Below are 25,120 nucleotides of genomic sequence, written 5' to 3'. Positions count from 1 at the left end.
CTTGGTTTAGCCTTTAAATTCTGGCATTGTTCTTTCTCTGTCCATAAGTTTTAGATACTTTCTCCCAAATCTTAGCAGCAGTGGAGAAGTGTTGAATAGTCCTGGCTACTCTTGGAGTCATTGAAGCAAGCAGCCAGGACATAACAGTAGCATTCTCCTTACGCCAAACTGTGTACTCCACACTACCCACTTCAGGTTCCTTCTTCTGCCCGTCTAAATAACCCGTGAGTTCCCGGGAAGTAATGAAGAACATGGCAAAGACAGACCATTCTCTGAAATTGTATTCATCCAACAACACACTGATGATCTGCAAGCTGTGCAGATTAGGAGACCTCCCACTAGATCTATTATCCCTAGAAGACACTTCCTTGGATAATGAAGACATCTCCTCCCTCTTACAATGATCACGATTGCAAACTCAGTACAAAGAATACTATTTCAGACTTACCGAAGTTGTTACAGTCCTGAGAACACGTAACAGATCTGAAACCAAGAGCTACCCACCGCTGCACTGTGCTGACTTCTGCTATCATGGACTGTAGTCACTCCTACGACCAGTACTAGGACTGCCGAAATCAGTCCCCCACCTAGACTTGTTCCACACAGATCTCTCTTAGCAGCCGAATGGCTACTACCTGCTGTAAGGAGTCTAGTAGGGCAGCAGCTACTGGAACAAACTCCCCTTGGGCCCTACAACCAAGGGAAACCCTAGGTACAGATCTTGCTGTGTTCTACGGAAACCCTAGGGTTTCTTCACAGCGACCAAGATAGGGAAGGAAAAAGAAGGAATAGATAAGAGTAGAAAAGGTGGCAGTGGCTGTAACCAGGAGATGGATTAAAGCTCTGATACCATGTTTGCTGGAACACAGTAGCCGAAGAAGAAGAAGAGAAGAAGAAGAGGAGAAAGTTTAAGAATGGCGGCTCAAAAACCTTTCAGCCGACCCTACTATCTTATATATATGTTTATTACATAGTGTTACATGAATGGACTAGAATGCCCCTGATTAGTGATGGGGCACCTAGACAAATAAAACATTAAACAAGTTTAGGCCCAATAACTAATGACTTAAGACTCAACAATGACAAACATATACATTAAATCTTCCGAACCAACATCATTCTTCAAACTAGGCCAGTAAAACCTATCTTCTACCATAGCAATGGTCTTATCTCTACCAAAATGACCTGCTACACCTCCAACATGTAACTCCCAAATAACTAAGTCCCATAAAGAGGTGTTTGGTAGATATAAGCGGGTATCATAAAACAGATAACTATTATGTAGTGAAAAGGAAAGATACTCATCTTACTTCCTAGCTTGTAAGTAAGTCAATATAGATGATGCTGAAATCCTTACAACCAGCATAGTCTTGCTTTAGTTGAACAAAACCAACGACTTGGACATTCATGGAATGAAGTATGTAAGCCATCCGACTTGGCGCATCTGCCACTTTATTTTCATTTCCAGCTTGGTGATTAAGAACAAAGGTGTGTTTTTGTAGTAATGAAACCACTTCCCATGCCTATAGTTTAGTTTCTTTTGGGAATTCAAGTACTTCTCCTTGTCATAAGTTGAATATTTCTGCTTGGATTCATTTAGTTTCTCACTATGAAATGCAATGAGATGGCCTTTTTGTGAAGATGTATCTTGATGTACATTATTGGTATAGCCCTTGTTGGACACAGTGTCAGTTGCTTGTCCATCTGTTACCTAATAGGCCCGGGGTTGAGTTATTTTCTGAGAACCCTTAGCTGGTTGGATTGAATAATCTAGAATGATGTGACCATGTTGCTTGCAATAGGTGCACACATTCTTCTTCTTACAGTGAGATGCAATGTGTCCAAAACCCTTAGACTCATAGCATTGGGTTTTGAAGAAGTCCTTGGAGGTTGACTTCTTACCTCCATGAGCAACAAAAACTGTTTCAGCCCCAACTTCAGTTACCTTTCCATCAAATCAAGTTGTAGTGAGAAGCCTAGCCTCTTCCCTTAAACAGAATCTAGATTTGGAAGTGTTCCCCTACTCAGAATGTTGGACCTAATTATCTCATATTCAGGTCTAAGCTTCATAAAAAACTGAGTTACCTTCCTCTTCTTGAAGTGTTTCTGGAGATATTTCACACATTCTGCTGGGTCCGAGGGTTCAATATGGACAATTTCGTATTCAGCCGACAGATCAAGAAAACCTGAATATTATTCCTGTATCCTTCTATCTCCTTGGTTGTAGGCAAAAATCTCTAATTCTATTTGCTACTGTTTAGATACATTGGACTATTGATAAACTTTCTCCAGATACGAATACATCTCGTAGGCTATTTCATTCTTCTCATTGGTACAGATATATGATAATCAATAGAACTCAGAATCCAAGAAATAAGCTTGTCGCTATCCAGCTTCCATTGTTGTAAGTCCTTGACTTTGGTTTCAGTTGGTTTAGTGACCGTCCCAATCAGGTATCCTTCTAGACCTTTCCCTTCAACATAAAAATCAAAATGGAACTTCCACATCCCAAAAATAGGATTCGACAGTAGTCTAAAAGAACTAGACTGAAATAAAAACTGATCAAAACAAGTGAGATAAGCAGTAATCGAATCCAAGAGAGTCAAAAACTGAGAAAAGAAACCCCTTATTGTCACCACAAATTGTCCAAGATCTAGCAATAGAAGAAAATTGGATACATAGTCCAGAAAAGGAAAGTTCGGATACAGCCGTGCAGAAGAGAAGTACAGATCTCTCTCAAAACTTCACGGATCTCAATGAAAATTTCAGAGTATTCTGAGAAAGGCTAGACGACAATTCCTTTCAAATCTTATTGCAAACGAATGTCAAACGAGAGAGATCCAATGAAATCTCTCTTGCTAGATGTGTAGAGTGCAGAAAAATGGTTTTTGGAAAGATCAAGACAGTCCAAAATCAATCGGCAGTGATACAAGTTCTCAACGGATCAAGAAAACAAAATGGATCAGAGAGAAATGGATCAAGGGGCAACCTGCTCTGATACCATGTGAACCGAACTGAGAACAAGAGAGAGAACAGAATTAGGGGTGTCAAGAATAGTCGACCCCCACCCCAAAGAGCCTCTTTTATATTAAAAGATATGAAAGATATGTAAAGTTACAAGAATGCCCTTATAGGGCTGAAAGATAAAAAGAACAGATAAAATAATAAGAATACCATACTGTACAACAAGGGCTATACTAATAATGTACATCAAGATATATCTTCACACTTTTTGCATGAGAACCCCTCCAATTCCTATCCCGGATGCGTCACATGCCACTTCAAAGACTTTAGAGAAGTTTGGAAGTTGTAAAATAGGTGCCTCTGGAATTTTCTTCTTGATGGTCTCAAATCTTTTGTTGCTGCCTTGGTCCAATTAAACTCACCTCTTTTCGTTACATCAGTAATTGGAGCCATGATAGTGCTGAATCCCTTAATAAATCTTCTATAAAAAGTTGCTAGGCCATGGAAGCTTCTAACCTCTTGAAGATGGTAGGGAGGGGCCATTCTAAGATGGACTTTATTTTCTCAAGATCAAAACTAATGCCTTCAATAGAAACAACAAACCCCAAAAATATAACTCTGGGTGATAGTGACATGAAGGAGCATTTCTTTAAGTTGATGTAGAGTTTCTCTTGGCATAAAACTCTCATCACTTGACATAGATGATCAATATGCTCTTCTAGACTATGGCTATATATAAGAATATCATCAAAATAAACAACTAGGAAATGGCCAATGAAGGATCAAAGTACCTAGGTCATTATCCTCATGAAAGTACTAGGGGCATTGGTTAGTCCAAATGGCATAACGAACCACTCGTATAAGCCATCTTTTGTCTTAAATGTTGTCTTCCACTCATCACTAGGCCTTATCTGTATTTGATGATAGCAACTCCTTAGGTTGATCTTAGAAAAAATGGCCACTCCAGTTGTCATATCAAGCATGTCATCAAGCCTAGGAATTGGGAACCTATACTTGATGGTAATCTTGTTGATTGCTCTACTATCAACGCACATACACCAAGAACCATCTTTCTTTGGAGTGAGAAGAGCTGGAACAACATACAGACTAAGGTTTCTCTAATAAAACCTTTCTTTAGGAGGTCATCAACTTGTTGTTTAAGTTCAGCTTGCTCTATAGGACTCGTATGATAAGTTGGTAAGTTGCTCAATTACTCCTAGAATCTCTCTCAATTAGGGATTGATTAAATCTTTCCCTTAATCCTAGGATATGACTTTCCTTATTTTATTCAAATCTAATCTTTCCTAAATTTATTCAAATCTGTAATAAATTAAATCTGTAATCAATCAAATCAAATCTTTCTAAATTTTCAGCAAATCATCTTTCTTAATTTGCCGCAAATCATATCTTGTCGACACTCCCCCTCAAGTTGGTGCAAAGATATCTATCATGCCCAACTTGCTAACTTGAAGTTCAAATGGCTGTCTCAACAAGCCCTTAGTCAAAACATCTGCAACTTGCTGCGTGGTTGGTACAAATGGAGTGCAAATTATTCCTTTTTCAAGTTTCTCCTTAATAAAGTGTCTGTCAATCTCAACATGTTTGGTCCTGTCATGTAGAACCGGATTATGAGCAATGCTGATAGCTGTCTTGTTATCACAATACAGTTTCATAGGAAAACTCACTGGTCTCTTAAGATCTGCTAGCACCCTCTTTAGCCAAAGAACCGCACACACTCCTTGAGCCATTGATCTGAATTCAGCCTCAGCACTGCTTCTAGCAACTACACTTTGCTTCTTGCTTCTCCAAGTAACTAAATTGCCCCAAAGAAATGTGCAGTACCTCGAAGTTGACCTTCTATCAGTGATTGAGCTTGCCCAATCCACATCTGTATACACTTCAACCCCTCTCTTCTCATTTTTCTTGAAGAAGAGTCCTTTTCTTGGTGTTGCCTTTTAGATACTTAAGAATTCGATACACAACTTCAAGATGTTCTTCGTACGGGGAATGCATAAATTTACTCACCATGCTCACAGCGAAGGCAATGTCAGGATGTGTATGTGACAAGTAAATCAATCTTCCTACCAGCCTTTGGTATCTACCTGCATCTACTGATACCCCGTCTTTAACTTCTCCGAGTTTAGCCTTAACTTCTATCGGAGTGTCTGAAGGTTTGCATCCACTCATTCCAATTTCTTTCAAGAGGTTTAAAATATATTTTTGTTTCGAAACCACAATGCCCTTCTTTGATCTAGCCACTTCCATTCCAAGAAAGTACCTTAGCTGGCCTAAGTCTTTAATCTCGAATTATTATTGTTAGAATGTTAGAGTGATGTTCGGCTGATAAGAGTTCTTATTAGCCCATTCTTATGTTTAACTTATCTTGTAACTGGGCTTGTGTTAATGGGCCTAATCCTGTTTAATGATTTAAGTCATCTGGGTGTCCCATCACTAATCAGGGGCATCCCAGTAATTTCTTGTACCTTGTACTATATTCATCTATAAATAAAGAACTGGTCGATTGGCTAGGACAGTTCGACATTTTCAGCATCTCTTCTTCTCCTCTTCTCTGCTACTTAGACTACAGTGGTTCAGCTTTCAATTATGTCATCAACATTGACAATCAGAACCGATACCTTGTCTTCGGTGGATCTTTTTGTGAAAAGAGTATGATCAGATTGTCCTTGACTATATCCTTGACTTTTAACGAACCTTGTGAATCTTTCAAACCAGGCTCTGGGAGACGGTACAAGTCCATATAGAGACTTTTTTAGCTTGCATACCTTAGTTCCAAACTTCTTAGTGAAACCAGGTGGAGGCTCCATATATACTTCTTCTTCCAAGTCTTCATTCAAAAAGGCATTCTTCACATCCAGCTGATTCAGTGGCCAGTCAAGGTTAGCTGCAACAGATAAGAGTACTTGAACTGTATTTAGTTACGCCACTGGAGAAAAGGTCTCAGAGTAGTCCACTCCATATGTCTGAGTAAAGCCTTTAGCTACTAGGCGAGCCTTATATCTCTCCAAGGATCCATCTGAGTTGTACTTCAGAGTGAACACCCATTTACAACCAACAACTGTCTTTCCATCCAGCAGATCCACTTTCTCCCAAGTAGCATTCTTTTCCAAAGCTCTCATCTCCTCAAAAAACTTCTTTCCACTCAGGAAAATTTAGAGCCTCCTGGATACTGTTAGGAATGGAAACACTAGACACTTTGAAATAAACAGCAGATCCACTTTCTCCCAAGTAGCATTCTTTTCCAAAGCTCTCTCACATGTTTTGTACAAAACCTAACACCTTTCCTAAGAGCAAGGGGAAGATCAAGATGATTGGAAGAATTAGAATTACCTGGAGGAATATTTTCAGGTATTTTTGGAGAATTATCATGAATTTCATGATCCACCCTTAGATCAGATTCTTGTTGATGTTGTGGAATAATGCCTCTCCTCTTCAGTGCTAGATGTTCCCTTGAATATACAAGGCCTTTATACTGTTTCGCACACATCTCTGTTGTTTCAGCTTTTTTATTTTGAGATGGCATCATTGAAGGTTGTTCATTTTCAATATTTAATTCATTTGTTTCCACTGATTTTGTATTTTTTGCCTTACATTCTTTCGGTGACTGGTTGTGAGGAACATCATTATGGACAAATTCAAACATTAAATCAGAACCAACTAAAAGACCATCTTCACTAGTGTTGCTCTCCCCCTGAAGATGGGAGTGTCTGTAGTAGGAGGTTCCTTCAAAGGATGTGACATCCATAGTCACAAACATCCTTTTCAAAACTAGATCAAAGCATTTGTAACCTCTCTGATTAGTGGGATAGCCTACAAAAATACATTTATGTGCTTTTGGATCAAGTTTTGAACGTTTAGGATCATGATTATGAATAAATGCCACATTTCCAAAAATTTTTAAGGGAATGTTTGTCACTAGCTGAGAGTTTGGAAAACAGTCAATGAAAACCTGTATGGGTGTTTTAAAATCCAAAATTCATGTAGGCAGTCTGTTAATCAAATAAGTGGCTGTTAAAACGGATTCTCCCCAAAGATACTTAGGAATCTTAGTTTGAAAACTTAGGGCTCTAGCAACTTCAAGGAGATGTTTGTTTTTCCTTTCAGCCACCCCATTTTGTTGAGGTGTATTATTACACGAACTTTGGTGTACAATTCCTTTCTCAGCAAAAAAATTCCCTAACACATTGTTAAAAAATTCTTTTCCATCAACACTTCGAAAAATTTTAATCTGAGTCTGAAATTGTGTTTGAACCATGTTATAGAAAGTTTTAAACACAGTTTCAGCATCTGATTTCTCTTTTAAAAGGAAAACCCAAGTGACCCTAGTATGATTATCAATAAAAGTAATGAACCAACGCTTTTTAGAAAGAGTTGTTACTCTAGAAGGACCCCAAACATCACTGTGAATCATGGTAAATGGTTTTGATTTTTTATATGATTGGGACGGAAAAACAGCATGATGATGTTTTGCTAATTCACAAGATTCACACTTAAAACATGAATGATTTTTATTCATGAATAACTTGGGAAATAGATGCTTTAACTATTGAAAGCTAGGATGTCCTAACCGATATTGCCATAACAAAACTTCACTGTCACTAGAAACCGAGATAGAGCTGAAACAAGTCTGTCGGTCTTGCCTTCCAAAGGTTGATCCTTTGTTAAAGAGGTAGAGGCCACCATCCAGTTTAGCACCCCCAATCATCTTCCCCAAGGTTAAATCCTGAATTTCACAACAAGAAGACCAAAAATTAACTCGACAATTATGATCAAGGGTTAGTTTGCTAACAGATAAGAGATTGTATGATAGGTTAGGAACATGTAGAACATCTTTAAGGTTTAGAGAAGGAGAAATAGACACAGTTCCTTTCCCAGCAATAGTAGCAAAGGAACCATCTGCAATTTTATCCTTTTGATTCCCTGCACAGGGTGTATATGAAGAGAAGAATTGTGAAGTGCCGGTCATATGATCAGTGGCACCTGAATCTAATATCCAGGAGCCATTAGATTTGGTACAAGCAATGGCTGTAGTGTAAAAATTACCTGACTGGGCTAGAGAGCAGGATGGGTTAGAGTTTCTTAACGGTTGAGATTGAAACATTTTATATAAGTGCTCTATTTTTTCTTTTGTGAAAGGAAGAGACTCTGAGGATGATTGCTGCCCTGGATTACTTATTTGAAGTGCGCGGACATCTCCCCCTGACTTGTTGTCACTGTCTGATTTTTTCTTCCAACCTGCTGGTTTCCCGTGCAGCTTCCAGCAGGTTTCCCGAGTATGCCATGGCTTTTTACAATGATCACACCAAGGCCTTTTCTTTCCTCCTCGTTTATCTCCGTCTACGTCTGCACCTCGGGCCACAAGTGCGAACCCTTCATTCTCAGTTTTTGTTTCATTAACATTCTTCAACATCACTTGCCACCGTGCTTCTTCTCTATGCACTTCTGAAAAAACTTCTCTTATAGTAGGCAAGGGCTTTCGCCCTAAGATACGTCCCCGAACCTCATCGAGTTCTTTATTCCAACCAGCCAAGAAGACAAAGACCCAACCTCTTTCTATCTTCTTTTTGTACCGAGTACTGTCACTCAGACTTTCCCATTCTTCAAATAAATCCAGCTCCTACCAAACAGCCATCATCTCATTATAATAAGCAGTTACTTCATGCTTACCTTGCTGCATCTTCCACATTTGGGTATTCAGTTCTGTTAGAATACACGAATCAGGGGTATTTTGGTCATTTTGGTTTATATGTTTGAGAGTGATAAGTCTATTTTATTTAAGTAAAAGTTATGTGTCCCATCTTTCATGAGGGACAATATGGTCTTTCTTGTAACTCTATTATTTGAAATAAATACAAGTGGGTCGGCTAGGGAGGACTGATTTTTCTTCTTCCTAATCTGGCCGAACCCTTCTTCTCTTCTTCTTCTTCTTCTTCTTCTTCTTCTTCTTCTTTCTTCTCTTCTTCTCTACTTTAACCTAGAATCGAATAGGGTTTTCTTACATGGTATTAGAGCGGTAAAACCTTGTTCTCCTTTCATTCTTCCTTGTTGCTGTCTTCTTCCTGGGTTCGCCGCCAACCTTTTCAGCTTTCCTCAATTTTCTGCTAGCCTGAGTGGAAGCTCGACAAGGGGCCAAAGAGTAGTCGTCATTTTGTGGTTCTGGAGGTGAGAATGCCTCCAGTTACTGTGGTGGTGGTCGTTGAAGTTGTGTACTAGACGCCCTCTATTCAGTGATACAAAGAGGGCTGTTTGTGGACAGGTATGAACAGTGCTGTTTTTTGCCCAAATAGTGGACTGTGAATGTTGTGTTTTGGTTCAAAATTTTTTGTTGTGGAGGTTTGGAGTGACTAGTATGCATATCAGTCTTGTTCTTCTCTGTTTTACCTCATATGCGTGCTGAAAGTGGGGTTTTTCGACTGCTGAAGTTCACGACAACAGTGGTGTGGTGGTAGTTGTATTGTGGTGAATGGTGTATTGATGATTCTGAATACTTAAAAGTGAACCCTTGGAGTGACTAGTATGCATATCAGTCTTGTTCTTCTCTGTTTTACCTCATATGTGTGCTGAAAGTGGGGTTTTTCGACTGCTGAAGTTCATGAAAACAGTGGTGTGGTGGTAGTTGTATTGTGGTGAATGGTGTATTGATGATTCTGAATACTTAAAAGTGAACCCTTGGATCTGGTGTGTGAGCAGTTCAGTAGTGTGCAGTAAAAGTGCTTGATTTAATGACTGAGTGACTTCAGCCCTTGTATTTTGGTGGGTGAATGGTTCTGCAGTGTGCAGTACAGGTGTTTGATGTAATGACTGAGTGATTTCAGCTTTAGTATTTGATGTGCAATGTGTATTTGAAGAAGTTGGTGGTGCCGTAAGTGAGATAAGTTTTGTGGAAGTGTGTGAGGTTGTGTTGCATATTTGAAGGTGAATTAGTTAAGATGGCATCGATTGGAGATGGGAATGACAATAAAACAGGCGTCATGCTTTCTCTAGACTACCTAAGTGTTCAAATGACATTGTTGACAGTTGTTTGTGTATTCAGGTTTAGTACCATAAGGGTACTGTTGTAATTTCTCTTTTGGTTAGATTGTTCGACTGGTCTAGTATAAATAATAAATTCATTCATTCGCCCCCTATGTTCTGGAGGGCTTTCAGTCACTCGACTCACCTCTCTTCTCTCTTCTCCTCTCCTCTCTTCACTTGCTCTTGCTCAACATGGTATCGGAGCAAGTCGTCCAGGCCTGAAGGGTGATGTCAAGCTAACTGTTGTTGCCTCCAGTGCTGTCTCCAATCGAACTCCTAATCTGGTGAAATCAGTTCGACCCAGAAGTTACAGAGTCTTTTCGTCTTCCAGCCCAGAAGTTGCTCCTCTTGTCTGCTCGACTGTAGAGAGACTATTGTTTGAGGTTTGTAGAGGGTGTTCTGTCTTCAGAAAGGCTATCATCTGAAACTAAAAAGAAGTATTGGTCATCTTCTGTTCGGCTACCTATTGTTTGAGGATTCGTAGTAGGAGTTCTGGTTTACAGGGAGACTATCATTTGAAACTAAAAGAGGTACTATCATCCTTGTTTGTTCGACTGCCTATTGTTTGATGAACTGAGACTATCATCTGCCCTACTGTTGTCTGTTCGATTGCCTACTGTTAAGTGACTGTATTCCTTAACACAGTAACTGTTTGATGAACTAAGACTATCATCTGCCCTACTGTTGTCTGTTCGACTGCCTACTGTTAAGTGATTGTATTCCTTAACACAGTAACTGTATTCAAACTTTTTTTATTGGTATTGTGGACTGTTGATTGTCTATTCAGCTGATTGATTGTCTGCTCAATATTAATCTTATTGATTGACTATTCGGCTACCCTGTTGATCTCCTTGACTGGTTAGCTAACAGGCCTACTAATTAGGTCATTCAGACCTGTCCTTGTACTGCAACAGCAGTGTGCAGACTTGTTCAGTGAAACCGTAGGTCAGAAGGACCTGTTTCAGTACTGCAGTAGCAGTGTTCAGTTTGTTGTTTGTTCTCAGTGAAACTGTAGGTCAGAAGGACCTGTTCTTGTACTGCAACAGCAGTGTTCAGTTTGTTGTTTTGTTCTTAGTGAAACTGTAGGTCAGAAGGACCTGTTCTTGTACTGCAACAACAGTGATCAGTTTGTTGTTTTGTTCTCAGTGAAACTGTAGGTCAAAAGGGCCTGTTTCTACAATAGCCTTGTACGGCTGTACTCTTTTGGTTGCTGTTTCATTTTTTATTCTGATATCATGGGCAGTGAAGATTCAGCCACATCTGGAGTTTCCTCAATGCTGAATGGAATGGGTGGGGGTGACCTATCCTTTCCTATGGCTGTTGTCCCTCTTGATGGTTTAAATTACCTGGAATGGTCAAGAGGGATCAAATTATACATCACTGCAAGGGGGAAGATAGGCTATATTAATGGGAGGATAAAAGAACCATCCTCTGGGAGTGCTGAATATGATAGATGGAATCAGGAGAACAGTATTGTTATGTCCTGGCTCTTGGTTTCCATGCAACCTCAAATCAGGAAGAATTTCATGTGGGCTGAAACTGCAAATGAAATCTGGGAACAAGCAAAGTCTGCATATTCAAAATTGCGACACTATGCCAAAATTTATCAACTGCAGGCAACATCTTCTACTTGTAGACAGGGGGAGAGGTGTTTATCGGTTTATTACTCTGACTTCACATCTGTCTGGAAAGAGTTGGATCACTACCAGAGTGTGGATTGGAAGTGTGATGAGGATGCTAAGAAGTACAAGCAGCTTGTCTCCCAGCCAAGGGTGTTTGCATTCTTACATGGTCCGAATCCTATGTATGAATCTATCGGAGTTCAAATTCTCAGCTCTAAGGTTCTCCCATCTGTTCAGGAAGTCTATGCTCTTGTACAGTCTAAAGAAAGCAGGAGAAATTTGATGAACAACTCTGGTGGGGATGCTGTTGTGTTGGTTGCAAAAGGGGGTGTCTCTACTGGTGTGGGATCTTCTTCCCGGAAAGGAGATCTCTAGAAAAAAAACAGAAGATAAGGACAAATTATGGTGCACTCATTGCCAGAAACCCCGACACACCAAAGATACCTATTGGGATCTTCATGGGAAACCAAAATGGGCTCAAGATCTGACTAAGAAGCAAGGTTCAGAGGTGAATAAGAAGTACGGACAACAAAATACAAAGAAACATCACATGGCCAACATGGCTACTCGGGAGAATCATTCCCCCATTTCTATTGTGACTCAGACACATCTCACTGCACCTGACTCAAGGGAGGACATTATGAATTCCTTCCGTGACCATTTAGAGCTCTATGGTAGAGCAATTCGTTAGATGGATGCTCCCCCCTCAAGTAAATCTGAATCTCCATTTCACATTGTTCATTCTGATGTATGGGACCCTGTTACTTTACCATCTGAGAGTGGCTACAAGTATTTCATTACCCTCATTGATGATTATTTTAGATATACTTGGGTATACCCGATGCGAACCAGGGAAGAAGTACCAAAAATCATTCAAGATTTCCAGCGGATGGTCTTCACTCAATTTCAAACTGAAATCCAAAATTTTCAATTAGACAATGCAAAAGAATTTTTTCATAGTGACCTCATGGAATTTTTTGCTTCGCATGATTCCCTTCACCGTAGCTCTTGTGCCCGCACACCACAACAAAATGGTGTGGCCGAACGAAAGAACCGACATCTCCTTGAAGTGGCTCGGGGTTTACTACTTCATATGAATGTTCCCAAACGGTTTTGGCTTGAAGTTATTCTTTGTTCCACTTACCTTATAAACCGTATGCCCTCTCGTCGGTTAGGGTACAAAGCCCCACATCAACTTCTCTTCCCTAAGGCTCCTCTTCTTTCTATTCCTCCTCGTGTCTTTGGTTGCCGGTGTTTTGTCCAAAATCTGTCTCCCACCCATGGGAAATTGGATTCTCGGGCTATCCCTTGCATACTTCTTGGTTACTCCTTCACTCGAAAGGGATACCGTTGTTTTGATCATATTTCTCGTAAATTCTATGTCTCCATGGATGTTTCTTTCTTTGAAGATGAGCCTTTCTATCCTATTTCTCCTCAGGGGGAGTGTAGGCATGAGGAGAAACTGGTTTAGGAGAAACTGGTTCAACTTCCCTCTCTCCCTGACCCTCCGCCTTTTCGTGTTTTTTCTTGTCGTCGCAAAGGCCAACCAAATTCAAGAGATGTAGAGAATCCGGAAGCTGTACCTCTAGTGCCACCAGACTCCTCGGGGGAGGATCATACTCACTCAGGTATTTTGGCTCCCAATGATGTCCTTGAATCTATTGAAAATGATTCCTCTACTGCTAATGATCTTGACCGCCCTATTGCTCATAGGAAGGGTGTTAGATTGTGCACCACTAAACATCCCATTTCCAACTTTGTCTCCTATGAGAACATTTTACCCTCATTCCGTGCTTTCCTTACCTCTATTGACAGTGTCCCTATCCCTAAGAATGTGGCAGAAGCTCTTTCAGTTCCTGAATGGACAAATGCCATGAAGGAAAAAATTAATGCCCTTCACAAAAATGGCACATGGGAACTTGTTGATCTCCCTAAGGGAAAGGTTCCAGTTGGATGTAAATGGGTGTTCACAGTCAAGCATAAGGCTGATGGAACAGTGGAAAGGTATAAAGCTCGCTTAGTGGGAAAGGGATTTACTCAAGTGTATGGAGTTGATTATGCAGAAACTTTTGCCCCCGTTGCCAAGATGAATTCCATTAGAGTCTTTTTCTCTCTTGTGGCTAATCTGGATTGGGTTTTACACCAGCTTGACATCAAGAATGCATTCTTGAATGGTGACCTTGAAGAGGAAGTGTACATGATTCAACCCCCTGGTTTTCTAGCTCAAGGCAATGAACAGAAAGTGTGCAAGTTGAAGAAGTCCTTATACGGGCTGAAACAATCACCAAGAGCTTGGTTCAGCAGATTCCATGTGTCAGTTCAGCAGAAAGGATACAGGCAATGTCAATCAGATCACACACTGTTTGTGAAAAAAGGAGAAGGTAAAATTGCTGCTATAATTGTTTATGTGGATGACATAATTGTTATTGGTGACTGGGAGGATGAAATTCAGAAATTGAAACTTTTTCTTGCCACTCAGTTTGAAGTGAAGGATCTAGGACCTGCCAGATACTTCCTTGGATTTGAAGTCGCTCGATCAAAGAAGGGTATCTTCATTTCTCAAAGGAAATATGTCCTAGATTTACTTCAGGACATTGGGAAGATGGGGGTGAAGTCAGTTGACTCTCCCATTGACCCCAACCATAAATTAGGTGACAAATGTGGTGAATCTTTCAAGGATGTGAAACAGTTTCAGAGGCTTGTAGGGAGATTGTTATACCTTTCTATGACTCGCCCAGACATTGCATATGCTGTTGGTGTCCTCAGTCAGTTCATGCATGCTCCTAGGTCTTCCCATCTTGAAGCAGCAGAGAGAATCCTTCGATATCTAAAGAAGTATCCGGGTACTAGTTTGTTATTTCAAAAGCACGGACATTTGAAAGTTGAAGTTTATACAGATGCAGATTGGGCTGGATCCCAAAGTGACAGAAAGTCTACCAGTGGCTACTGCACCTTTATAGGAGGGAACCTTGTTACATGGAGGAGTAAAAAGCAAAATGTGGTGGCTAGATCCAGTGCTGAAGCTGAATATCGTGCTATGGCCCACGGGGTTGCTGAAGGCATGTGGATAAAGAATCTGTTGGGGGAGTTGGGTTTCCCAGTGGCCAAACCTATAACTCTATTTTGTGATAACAAAGCAGCTATAAGCATTGCTGCCAATCCGGTGTTACATGATAGAACAAAGCACATCGAAGTTGACAAGCATTTTATCAGAGAGAAAGTTATTACAGGCGAAGTGTGTACCCCCTATGTCACTTCTGAGAACCAACTTGCAGACATCTTTACGAAGGGTTTAAACCTTTCCAGACATCATGATCTTTGTGACAAGTTGGGCATGATTGATATCTATGCTCCAACTTGAGGGGGAGTGTTGACAGTTGTTTGTGTATTCAGGTTTTACCATAAGGGTACTGTTGTAATTTCTCTTCTATTTAGATTGTTCGACTGGACTAGTGTAAATAATAAATTCATTCATTCGCCCCCTATGTTCTGGAGGGCTTTCAGTCACTCGACTCACCTCTCTTCTCTCTTCTCCTCTCCTCTCTTCACTTGCTCTTGCTCAACAGACATCTATTAAGCTGAATGGTGAGAATTATGTGCAGTGGGCAAAATCTATGGAAGTGTTCTTAAAGGCCAAGAGAAAGGTAAAACATGTGAGAGAGGAGAAACCTTCCTCTGATTCTCCGGGGTTCAGTGACTGGGAACAGGAAGATGCACAAATAATGACATGGCTATGGAACAACATGGAACCAAAAATTAGTGTGAACTTTATGTTCCTAGATACAACTAAAGAAATCTGGGATCATGCTAAGAAGCTATACTCCGGACAAGACAATACAACTAGGGTGTATCAGTTGTACCAAGAGTACTTTAATCTGAAGCAAGGCAATCAAAGCTTGGAGGAATACTATGCAAGCCTGAGGAATATCCGAAATGAGCTCGATGTGTATCATCCTCTGACATCAGATGTTCAGATTCAACAACAGTAGTGTGAACAACTTGATGTGACAAGGTTTCTGGTGGGTTTGAAGGTTGAGTATGAGCATGTCCGAGCACAAATATTGGGGGGGTCTGCTCTTCCCTCACTTGAAGAAGTTTTTGCCCGTCTTAAGAGGACATCTATTGAGTCTGTAGAGCATTCCTCACTCTCGGACAGATCTGGTTTCGTGGTGACTAAAGGGGGTGGCCGTGGAAATAGAGGTGGTGGTGGTAGTAGTGGACTTCCAGGCAACCGTGGTGGTCCCATGTTTAACCGTACTGGTGGCTGGAGTGGAGGTCGAGACTCAGGGGGAGGTCGTGGTAAAGGAAGAAGTAATGCCCCTAGGAAGTGTACACACTGTGGCTTAGAGGGGCACACAATTAATTTCTGCTATGATTTACGTGGTCCACCCAACACTTGGGCTAACCATGCTATGACTAAGGGTAGTGGTACAATTACTGAGAGCCAACAAACTGACCCGATTCCCTCCACATCTACTAGTGCTTCTGGGAAGGTGATGGTGAGTGTATCCCATGGAGTATATGAGCAGTTCCTTCAGACATCTCAGCAGAACACCGCTACCCTTGCCCATTCAGGTATGGCTTGCTTGGCTTCCAATTCCCCACACTGGATCATTGACTCCGGAGCCTCAGACCATATGTTTGGGACTCCTAATGTATTTTCTTCCCTTTCTCAGCCCTCCACATCTCAAATAGTTACACTTGCTAATAGTTCTACATCTCCCATCTATGGTGTTGATGATGTTGATCTCTCCTCCTTGTCTTTATCATCTGTTTTATATGTTCCCAAGTTCCCCTTTAACCTTATGTCTGTTAGTAGATTAACCAAGTCTCTTAATTCTTCTATAACCTTTTATCCCTCTTCTTGTGTGTTTCAGGATCTCAAGACGGGGATGAAGATTGGTGGAGGGCATGAGGCAGGTGGATTGTATTACCTTGATGGTGGTGGCCCTCTAGTAGCTTTTCAGTCATCTCTTATTCCTCTTCAATATCATTGCAGACTTGGTCATCCTTCTCTCAAGGCTCTGAAGTTGCTAATCCCATCCTTGAGTCATCTTTCATCTTTGGATTGTGAGTCATGTCAACTGGGGAAACATCATAGAGTCTCTTTTAGTCCAAGAGTTGATAGTCGTGTCTCGAGTCCTTTTTCTTTAGTTCATTCTGATGTCTGGGGTCCAATCAAAGTGATGTCATACAATGGCTATAAGTATTTTGTAATTTTTGTTGATGACTTTTCAAGGATGACATGGATTTATCTTATGAAAGATCGCAGTGAATTGTTTTCTATTTTTCAAAAATTTTATGCTGAAATACGCACCCAATTTGGTGTTCATATTAAAATTCTTCGCTCCGATAATGCCAAAGAGTACAGCTCATCACCATTTCAGCAATACTTAGAGCACCATGGGATAATTCATCAAACTTCTTGTGCCTACACCCCACAACAAAATGGTGTAGCTAAACGGAAAAATCGACATCTCCTTGAAACTGCTCGGTCCTTGATGCTTAATATGAATGTCCCAAAGCATTTTTAGAGTGATGTCGTCCTCACATCCTGTTTTCTGATCAATCAGATGCACATGTCCATCCTTGGAAGTCAATCCCCCTTCTCCGTGTTGTTTCCCACCTTGTCTCCCTTTCCTCTCACCCCAAGAGTCTTTGGATGTGTTTGTTTTGTTCACATCTTGGGGCCTAGTTTAGACAAGTTAGATACACGGGCTACTAAGTGTATCTTCCTTGGCTACTCTAGGACTCAGAAAGGGTATAAGTGTTGTAACCCTAAATTCCATAAGTCATTTGTGTGCTCTAATGTCACCTTCTTTGAATCAGTTCCTTTTTTCTCAGATGTTGTGGTTTCTTCTCCTTCCTCCGTAGTTCCTCTTCCCGTCCCTGTTGTGGATCCCCTTCCCGTGGCTCCCATTCCTGTTGCAGATTCACATCCCATGCTAGTTACTACTGATAGGCCGCCAATCACACAAGTGTATACCCATAGAAGAGCATCGGCCCCTCCTCCAACTCAGCCCTTGTCGACAGATCCTGCTATTGCTTCTTCTCCCTCAGATCTTGATCTTCCTATTGCTCTGCGGAAAGGTAAACGTACTTGTACTTCTCATCCTATCTCACACTATGTTTCAGCTGCTCACCTTTCTGCTTCTCATCACAACTTTATATCATTGCTCTCATCTGTTTCCATTCCCAAGACTGTCCAGAAAGCCCTTACCTCCCCAGGGTGGCAGCAAGCCATGGACGAAGAACTCTCTGCTCTACAACACAATCGCACGTGGGAACTCACTGTTCTTCCTCCTGGTAAGCATGTTGTTGGGTGTAAGTGGGTCTACATAGTGAAGTATCTTCCAATGACTCTTCATCTCCTGCATCACCCTCCCTTCATCAAAATAGCTGGAACCTGAACCTTAGAAGACTCTTAAGAGATGTGGAAATTAACGAAGTTGTTGATCTTCTTCATACCCTTATGAAGGTTTACGTTTCCCCACACTCTTCTGACCTTCGCATTTGGACCCCTAACCCTACTGTCAAGTTCTCAACTAAGACTTTTTTTTTTTTAAGTTTCTTACTGCAGATGAGCAGTATACCTCCTATTTTCTACTAAGAAAATATGGGTCTCCCACATTCCTCTCACAGTGTGCTTCTTTGTGTGGGAAGCATGTTTGAGGGGAACAAAATAAACACCTACAACCTCCTCCAGAAGAAAAACAAAGGCAGATTATATCTTTCTCCTTATGCTTGTAGCCTATGCCTTAGATATGGAGTGTTAGCTGACCATCTCTCTCTCAACCTAATTAGTTTCTCATCTATCCTTAAGGAGTCAGAGCTCTTGTTCTTCTCTCCTTTTTGACTATTAATAAACTTATATCTTCCTGACAATGACAATGAATAACACTCTAAAAGTCACATATTTTGAACCATGACAATGAATAAGTCAGATCAATTTGGACTAGATTATATCTAGCTTCATGTATATTTGGCAATTTTGTGAATTATTCTGAATAATCAGATAGTACACAATAACTACGACATTTGGATTAGAGATTTATGGCTGCCAAATGCATTATTACTATTATAGAATAGCTAACTTAATATCAATTTGCAGATTTTCCTATAAGGGAAACTAATCTTTAATATCAGCACTAGGGGTATTATCCTCAAATTTCATTTCGTACTAAGTACTAAATTTGTCAATTTATAATTAGACGATATGCAAATTTAAGGAAATTTAACTCCTTGCCAATTTTCTTGAAATAGATGTTGTATTTAATTTAAGGCATTTCTTGTGTATTTTATTTATTGATGTATTGATTATTATGTTTCATAACTATTTTTTTTCTATTTGATAAGTAATAATCCTTGATTTGGGGTGGGCATGGACCACACTATTATAATATTCCTATATTAAATTCTTCCAAGTAACTTGTTATACAAACTTCTCACATATAACTTTATGCATGCAATTCACCGTGCCGAGAAAATCATCTTATTGCAGAGTGAACCCAATGGAAAGTCTTCAGAGGATGTAATTACAGTCATTGAAGCTCCACGGCAGTCAGATCTGATGATAGAACTGATAAAGAAGTTGAAACCACAGGTTGTGGTTACAGGGATGGCTCATTTTGAGGCAGTAACTAGTTCAGCTTTCGAACACCTTTTAGACACCACAAGACAGATTGGCTCTCGAATTTTCCTAGATATATCTGACCATTTTGAGTTGTCAAGTCTTCCTGGTTCAAATGGAGTTCTGAAATATCTATCAGGAAATTTTCTGCCCCCACATGCAGCAGTTATATGTGGTCTTGTTAAAAATCAGGTAAATCCTGTTCCACTGATATAACTTTTTGGAGACTGATGATGGATATGAAATTCTGTTTTGTTGATTTGGGGTTAGAAGCTTAGGACCTGATGGCAAGTTGAGCATCTGTGTTGTGTATCTTCTATTTATTTGTACCAATTTTCAGAACCTGAAAGTTGCTATTTTTTTATTTATCATATTTTTGTCAACCATTAGTTTACTCTAAATATAGGTTTCTGTTTAATGATTGATGCAAAATACTCTCCAGGTTTATTCAGATTTGGAAGTAGCTTTTGTGATTTCAGAAGAGGAAACCATTTTTAAGGCATTGTCCAAGTCAGTGGAGTTACTAGAAGGTGGTACAGCTTTGTTTAGCCAATATTATTATGGTTGTTTATTCCATGAGCTTCTAGCCTTCCAACTTGCTGATCGCCATCTTCCTGCAGAGGTTTGTTGGTCTATAGTTCTTTCCTTTTTGTTTCCCAATATGATTGTAATGAGAACCATAGTTCTGAGACATTTGTAACTTGCTGTTATGTATCTAAATGAATTTAGAATTTATGAGTTGACTGATTTGCAGCCTTGGTTCCTTTTTATTTATTTCCCTCAATTTTCTTAGGGATTGGTAATGGAGAATGTTGATGTTTGTTTAGATGCTTGATTATTAGAGATAATACTCTAAAAAATCTTTTGTCATTCCCTGTCATTAAAAAACCATTATCATTATACAGTCTATTAAACAGGTATTAGAGTGAATACGGAAGAATTACATTTGATGGCTTCTGTCTTCTCCCTTTCCTTATTCATTGTATTTTTTCTCAAGTGCCATTTGCTTGAGGGATTGATTATCTGAATGTGTATCTGAGAACCAAAGTTTTTCACAGAAACACCTTCTGTGATGATAGACTGGGCAGGTTTGGAAACTTTGCTGCCAGTCCTCTAAATGATACTTAAGCCCTTCAACTATACTCTTTGCAACATGCTTACAGTAAAAGTGTTCATATCTCTTTTATTCTCTCTCATTGTTTTGGATTCAATGGTATCCCAAATGGTAAATGAAGGCATGCCTTACCCAATTTCTGCCTCCATCAGCAATTGAGTTCTACATAAAGTTATGGTAAGCTTTCGTAAATGGTAAAAGCATAGTTCTATCATATTGAATGAAACAACATTTGTATCTATATCCATTTTCTGAATTTAAGAAATTAAAAGTAGCATCTGATACTCTGAGTTCCCATATCAACAGATATATCTCTACTTGTTTAGGGATTGTAGAACTGGAAAGTAAATAGCTTGTATTCAAAATATGCAAAGAGAGAAAAACTGCGATATCGTACTTCTAAGTTAGAGAATAAAAACAGGAAACAAAGCAGTGTTCTCTTTAATAAGCAATGCAAGCATCATTGGCCTTGTCCAGTTGTTCTTTTCAAGGCCCTTATCACAAAAGGACGAGATGTAACTAATGGGTTTGTTGCAATAGAAAGGGGTTGTGGGTTATTACATCTTTTCCTTCTGTTATTTAAGGCCATGATGGCCAAGCCCTTTTTTATGGTAAAATAAAATTTATTAAAGTAAGTATTAGCAGAGAAATACAGAAGAAATAAGAAGAGAGGAGAGAGAGAAGGGAAAGTGTTTAGGAGTCAAATCTGTTCTGGCGGCAGCAGAATATATTATTATATATAGGGCGAGACTTAAAAGATAAGAAAAAGACTCTTATGCCCCTGCAACACTCTCAGTACATAAACAAATTAAAAACTAAGTTGTTTTAAACAGAAGATCAGAAAATAAACTAAGCAAAATAACCAGAATAAACTGAGCTATTTCAACGCTCCCCCTCAAGTTGGGACACAAATGTCAATCATGCCCAACTTGTCACACAAATTATTGTGTTACACAGGATGAAGACCCTTGGTGAAAATATCTGCGAGTTGTTCTTCTGAATTGACATAGGGAGTGCATACTTCTCCACTCATGTTTTTTCCTAATAAAATGTTTGTCCACTTAAATATGTTTTGTCCTATCATGGAGGACTGGGTTGGTGGCAATGTTGATGGAAACTTTATTGTCACAAGATATTGACATAGGGCTGTTAACTGCAAAGCCCAGTTCACCTAATAGGTTCTTTATCCACATGATTTCAACAACTCCATGAGACATAGCTTTGTATTCTACTTAAGCACTGGACCTAGCCACCACACTTTGTTTCTTACTTCTCTAGGTGACTAGGTTTCCTCCCACAAAGGTACAGTACCCACTAGTAGACTTTCTGTCATCGACTGTTCCTGCCCAATCAGCATCTGGATACACTTCAACTTTCAAATGCCCACGTTTCTAGAACAACAAACTGACCTCTGGGAACTTCTTGAGGTATCTAAGGATCCTTTTTGTAGCTTCAAAGTGGGAAGTCTTAGAATTATGCATGAACTGACTAAGGAGACCCACTATACAAGCAATGTCAGGTCTAGTCATATACAAATATAAGGACACCCCTAGAAACTTCTCTAGAACTTGTTCACATTTTTCATAGCCTCCCCCTAACTGTTAGCCAGCTGATGATTAGGTTCAATGGGTGAATCAATTGGCTTCACTCCTAAATTGCCTATGTCCTCTAAAAGATCCAGTACATATTTCCTTTGAGAAATAAAGATGCCCTTTTGAGAGCGAGCAACTTCAATCCCAAGGAAATAACTTAAGGGGCCTAGATCTTTCACTTTGAACTGAGTGGCTATGATATCTCTTATGGCCATTATGCATAGTTGTCAAGGCGACTAGGCGAGCTAGGCACACCTAGGCAATGGAATCTATAAATATAAAATCTATAGATTTCAGCCATATAATCATATTCATATATATTAATGATAGGTTCGGCTGTTAAAAACTGAAGTGAGAAGTGAGAACAATGACTGAATCAGTGAAGGGAGGAGAGGAGTATAGGGCGGAGCCCTTGTTTTTTCAAAAAAAAAAATGGACTCATGGGGCGGATGACTGACGACTAAGAACAGTCATGGACTCATGGGGTGGAAGATGATGATGATGATGATGAGTGGAGAAAGGGAGGACTGAGGAGTATAGGGGCGGTACCCTTGTTTTTTCGAAGAAAATGAAAAAATGTCTAAGCTGAGAAGAGAGAACTCAGGAATGATTTGACTGAAATCTGGAAAAGAAAAAGAAAGGGAGGATTGGCAGAGCCCCTGTTTTTTCAAAAAAAATGTTTGAAATCTAGAAAAGAAGAACTTACCTGCTGGAGCTGAGGTGCGATGGAGTTGGGCTGGGGTTTGAAGTCTTTGGTTCTCCTCCCTCTCCAATTGAACCAAAAAAACCCTTTTGACATAAAGAAAAAAAAGGCTGTATACTTGGTCTTAATACTAAAATGATATCATGTAACCAGATTTATTTTAAAAGAATAAAACATCCAATAAAAATATCAACAAAATTAAAAAAAATAATAATTTTTTAGATGAACGTAGGCGCCTGCCTTGTATGTAGGCACCCGGTTAAGGGGTTGTTTGATTGCACATTTCAAAGGTCTGAATCTGAAAATGTTGCTTTTTAGATCCTCACACTTGTTTGGTTTTAACTCTTAAACTTGATCTGAATCTTATTTTCAGATCTGAATATAATAGAGATTGGGTTGGATCTTAACGTGCTCAGACGCGTTTCAGAGCCGGTGGATAGTTGAAAATCCCCTACAATATTTTGGAAATGATGCACGCTATCCCTGTATTCTCGTGCGCTTAGACTCATTTGGTTTTTCTCTCGCTCTCTCTCTCTCTCCACCCTGTCATCCTGCCACCGCCGCTGCAAGTTGCAACAGCGGCTCTCTCTCGCCCCGTCTTCCCTGTTCTCTCTCTCCCTCCCCTGTATTCCCATCATTGCCACTGCCACTAACATGCAGCAGCAGCGGTGGTTCAGTGAATAATAATTGTATTAATTATTAATTATAAATTATAAATTATTAATTATTTTAATATTTTTATTAAGCATTAATTATTTCTATTAAATTTATTTATGTTATTTATTAACTATTAATTATTTTTATTAACTAGTAACTTTTAACTATTTCATTAATTTTTAAAAATTATTTTAATTTTTATTTGTGTAAATTATTAATTATTTTAATATTTTTATAGTCATTAATTTTTCTTTTAATTTTAATCGTTTCATTTATAAATTAGTAATTATTAATTTATTATTTTTTATTTGTATTATTTCAATATTATTTTGAGGTTGAAAATTATTTTTTATGAGATAATGCAAATTAAACTCAACATTTCCAAATAGTATATTTTAGGGGTAAAATAGTAAAATCAGTAAATTTCAGATGGTAAAGGGTTGATCCAACATAAACAAACTTATGAATTTAGATCCTCTAAAAAGTAGAAAAGCATTTATGCCTCTTTTCAGATTTCAGACACTTTTAATATCTTTTTAACTTTTCAGATCTGAATTTAGATTTATCAAACGCCACCCAAGTCTCTGGGCGGTCGCCTAATATGCAAAACTTGTGTTGTTTGGGCAAGGCGACCATGAAAAACCGCCTAGTTGCCTAGACGAACTATGCCATTATGTCATCAACATACACAATTAGAGTTGCAATTTTCCCTTCACCTTTCTTTATAAATAGAATATGATCTAACTGGCATCGTTTCAACCCCATTTGTTGTACAACTAAGTGAAACTTACTAAACTAGGCCCGAGGTGACTGTTTCAACTCATATAATGATTGTTTTAACTTGCACACCTTGTGCTCACTACCTTTGGCACAGAAACCTAGAGGTTGAGTCATGTACATCTCCTCCTCTAGGTCACCATTCAAGAATGCATTTTTAATATCCAATCGGTGAAGTTCTCAGTCAAAATTAGCTGATAGTGAAAGGAGGATTCTGATAGAGTTCATCTTGGCTACTGGAGCAAAGGTATTTGCATAGTCTACTCCATACACTTCCTTTTGCCACCAACCTGGCTTTTTACCTTTCTACCGTATCATCAGCTCCATGCTTCACTATGAACACCCACTTACATCCCACTGGTTCTTTTTCTTAAGGAAGATCCACCAACTCCTAAGTGTCATTTTTGTGCAAGGCATTAATTTCTTCTTTCAATGCATCTGTCCATTCAGGGATGGATAAAGCTTTCGCCACATTCTTAGGAATAGAAATGTTGTCAATGGAGGAAAGAAAAACATGATATGAAGGTGAGATATGCTTACTACAGGCGAAACATCAAGATCATCAATAATAGGAGGATCAATATTAAGTGGATTAGGCATATCAATGGGAACAAGTGTACTTGGATGATGGGGATTTGCCTCTAGAGAGTTTGGTGATGTTGGCCGCATAGTGTTAGGTTCCACAGCTCTTGAACTCTACTGGCTCTTGTGGAGGCGGAGGAAGACACAAAATAGAGGAGGATCAGGAAGAGGAGGTAATTGAACCTAGGTGTGTTTCTCCACAACCTTACTCTCCCCCTAAGGAGAAATCAAGGAAAAAAGGTCGACTCCCAAAGAAGGATACATCCATGGAGACATAGAACTTGCGTGAAGCAGGATCATAACATCAATAGCCCTTTTGAGATAAAGGGTAGGTAAGAAAAACACAAGGGATAGTGGAGACAAGTCATGAACAAAGCAACAACATCCAAAGACATGCATTGGAATAGGGGATAAAGGATCCTTAGGAAACAACAGTTGATGTGGGGC

The 25,120-nt window shown here is 39.5% G+C and overlaps 1 protein-coding gene across 1 annotated transcript in view; it reads left to right on the top strand.

Moving 5' to 3' along the window:
* Positions 1-25,120, top strand: part of MMT (methionine S-methyltransferase) — a 108,494-nt gene that overhangs the window by 43,552 nt on the left and 39,822 nt on the right. The window contains exons 9-10 of the mRNA XM_010253998.3: positions 19,120-19,440; positions 19,691-19,870. Of these exons, the coding sequence (XP_010252300.1) occupies positions 19,120-19,440; positions 19,691-19,870 (501 nt within the window). The remainder of the gene's footprint in view (positions 1-19,119; positions 19,441-19,690; positions 19,871-25,120) is intronic.

Source organism: Nelumbo nucifera, chromosome 5 (genome assembly GCF_055504915.1).
Source record: "Nelumbo nucifera cultivar China Antique chromosome 5, China Antique-T2T, whole genome shotgun sequence".
NCBI classification, from domain to species: domain Eukaryota; kingdom Viridiplantae; phylum Streptophyta; class Magnoliopsida; order Proteales; family Nelumbonaceae; genus Nelumbo; species Nelumbo nucifera.
Note: the sequence above shows the minus strand (reverse complement) of the source record. Positions and strands in the feature narration are given on the sequence as shown.